This window comes from Trifolium pratense, linkage group LG5, assembly GCF_020283565.1.
Source record: "Trifolium pratense cultivar HEN17-A07 linkage group LG5, ARS_RC_1.1, whole genome shotgun sequence".
Lineage (NCBI taxonomy): Eukaryota > Viridiplantae > Streptophyta > Magnoliopsida > Fabales > Fabaceae > Trifolium > Trifolium pratense.
Window position 1 is genome coordinate 7552276 of NC_060063.1, and position 2825 is coordinate 7555100.

The 2825-nt window shown below is 28.7% G+C and overlaps 1 protein-coding gene across 1 annotated transcript; it reads right to left on the reverse strand.

Annotated features, from left to right (window-relative positions):
* Positions 1–2013, reverse strand: LOC123884412 (protein RICE FLOWERING LOCUS T 1-like). Its single transcript, XM_045933500.1, has 4 exons — positions 1712–2013; positions 1255–1316; positions 1053–1093; positions 1–469 (listed from the first exon to the last, which is right to left on the reverse strand). Exons 1-4 carry the CDS (start codon positions 1907–1909, stop codon positions 246–248), a joined length of 525 nt encoding a protein of 174 aa, XP_045789456.1. The 5' UTR covers positions 1910–2013; the 3' UTR covers positions 1–245.
* Between the last annotated feature and the right edge of the window lie 812 nt (positions 2014–2825).

Below are 2825 nucleotides of genomic sequence, written 5' to 3' on the forward strand. Positions count from 1 at the left end.
CATAAAACTTAATTTATATTGCATAAGCTCAAAAAAAGCTAGGTCAAACGGACCCTAAATCTCCTTATTGCCACCATTGTGAATATTAGTTTTCAGAATAGTTTGAAATTGGAGAACACGCATAATTCCCTATTGAGTATGGGAGAGTTAATTTCCAATTCAAAATTTCTTAAACAAATTGATTTTACAACTTTTTTTTATTGAAATTCTATATTTTTTTTCTTCAAATTAGATAATCATGATCATTATAACCTTCTTCCACCAGAGCCGGATTCCCTTTGAATGTTAAAATAAACAGCGGCAGCAGGCAATCCTAAATTGTAAAGTTCTGCAAATTCTTTCGTGTTGAAATTCTGACGCCATCCGGGAGCATACACTGTCTCTCTACCGAGTTGACGAAAAATCGCAAAGACGATACGATGAATCCCCATCGACGGTCGTGGACTCTCATAAGGTACAACTTCATGACCTGTGAAAATAAAATAAAAAGTTTAATTTATTAAAATCATCAATGTTATATTGTCATTAAATCACACAATCACTCGTATGCATGACTTATGAAGTGTTTATAATAAAAATTAAAAAAATTATACAGAATATGAATATGAAATAAATTATAAAGTACTAAATTTGTCACTAACATGTAATAATAGGGTTTATATTGGAATTAGTACATAGTTATATTAAGTCCTAGGCCTATTATATGAGTCTGGAAATTATTATTTTTGAACAGCCAAAAAAAAAAAAACTATTTTAAATACTATGATTTAATGTATGTTTTGGATTTGTACAGGATTTGGCAAAATTACAATATCACCGTGATTTTGTTTAAAACACTAAATATAAATTTTGTTAAAATTGTGAGGACTCTCCGTGATTATGTCAAAATCGCGGTGATTTGTGAATACCATGATTTAGTGTAGGTGTATGTTTGGATTTATGGATTAAGCAATTTTCAATCTTGATAGACAGTTATTTCCTATTTAAAGATGAGTCAGCATAAGAAATTTTCTTCTACATAAGCAATTTTCAAAGCTTAATTAACATCATACCAAAAGTAGGCCCAGTAGATGCAGGAATATCAGTCACCAACCTGAAATATATTGAGAGAAAATTGGTCAAAGTGTTATTAACTTAGAAATGTAATTTTATAAAAAAAATTAAAAAAATTAAGAAATGTAATTACTTCACTAATTTATTTATAATTAATCATGTACTCATGGCATTCTAAAAGCTTATAATTTCGTTGCTTACCAATGAAGGTACTCCCTGAAATTTGGGTTACTAGGGCTAGGTGCATCTGGATCCACCATCACCTATAATTGAAATAGCAATATTAAAATCAAAGGCATAAAAAAACATGTCTCTAAATTTATAATAGTTACTAAAGAATTAGAAATATATATGCTTATGATTTTCAAAAGACATAGAAATAAAACATATGTCTCTAAATTTAGTAATAATAAAAAGTAGAAACATATTTGCTTATGATTTTCATAGCTATATATATTTACTAGAAAATTGAAATTAAATGACAACAAAAAACTCATTAAACATATGTCACTAATTAAATTTAGTGACAAGAATTAGATTTTTTTTATTTTTTTATGTTTATGATGATTTTGGTTGCTAATTCAATTTTCTGTTTTGTTTATATATATATATTGATCAACAACAAAATCAATTATATATGTGAGACATGATTAATTACCAAAGTGTAGAAGTTTCTGAGATCATTTCCACCAACAATAATTCTTGGTTGATTAACAACTTGAGAAGGTTTGAATTCAGCACCATTGTTAACTTCTTTACCATGATATGAAACTGTTATAGGTATAGAAGTTTGAAAAGGGTCCAAAACATCACCAATTACACCTCCAACAACAAGAGGATCTCTACTACCACTCATGATGATTAGGTTTGGTTAAAAAACTCATAGTATAGAGGTGTGTATTTATATACTTTGATTTAGGGCATATAATGTCTTTTGTCTACTCATGTATACGGATGGTGTTGGACCAATGAATGATCAAAACAAGACCACGTGAACATCTTTCACTTTATATAAGCATAAGCTCAAAATTTATTGAAATTCTCTTTTGCATAAAAAATACTCCCGATCAGATATTTAATATAAGAGAAATTTTATTTTTTAGATTTATTGAGAATTTAATGTATCTAGTCGATAATATGGACTAAATACATTAAATTTTCAATATATTTAAAAAATAAATTTTCTTTTATATTAAGGACCGGAGAGTACTTCTCTACTCTGTAACAAAATATAAGTAAAAATAATATGTATTAGGTATACTTCTACGTTTTTGTTTAAATTTTATTATAGAGGAGTACAAGTTAGTACAAGTTTTTGTTGCATCGGTGTAAGACAATTTTACCAATTATCAATCATAATTGATGCTATTTGGGTGGTTTTAGGTATTTTTTTTATATCTAGAATCACCCCTCTACACCCTTTTTTCTCTTATTTTCATATAAATAAGTGATTTTTCACGTATATCAAGTTTTTTGTTTTTTCGTGTTGTCGTTGTCTAAGTGCGGCGTTGTGTTGGCCGTCGTCTTGTGCGACGTTATTTGATTTCATGTATTGTTGCGGTGTTCGTTTATTCCTATTGAAATATCAACTTCAGCCAATTGCAGATTCAATCGATGATTTGGTCATCAAGCGTTCAACGTTGTAGCTCTAAAAGCATGGATATTTCGGTCACTTTAATTTTATCATATTATTTGTAGTAGTTTGCCGTTGTATGCTACTCCCTCCGTACCACAATGTAAGTCACTTTGAGCAAATTACCTAAATTAAGAAA

Coding starts and splice junctions, on each gene's coding strand:
- LOC123884412 (XM_045933500.1), bottom strand. CDS start 1,909: ATGAGTGGTAGTAGAGATCCTCTTGTTGTTGGAGGTGTAATTGGTGAT. Junction 1,317..1,711: donor TCAGAAACTTCTACACTTTG/GTAATTAATCAT, acceptor TTTCAATTATAG/GTGATGGTGGATCCAGATGC. Junction 1,094..1,254: donor TTCAGGGAGTACCTTCATTG/GTAAGCAACGAA, acceptor AATATATTTCAG/GTTGGTGACTGATATTCCTG.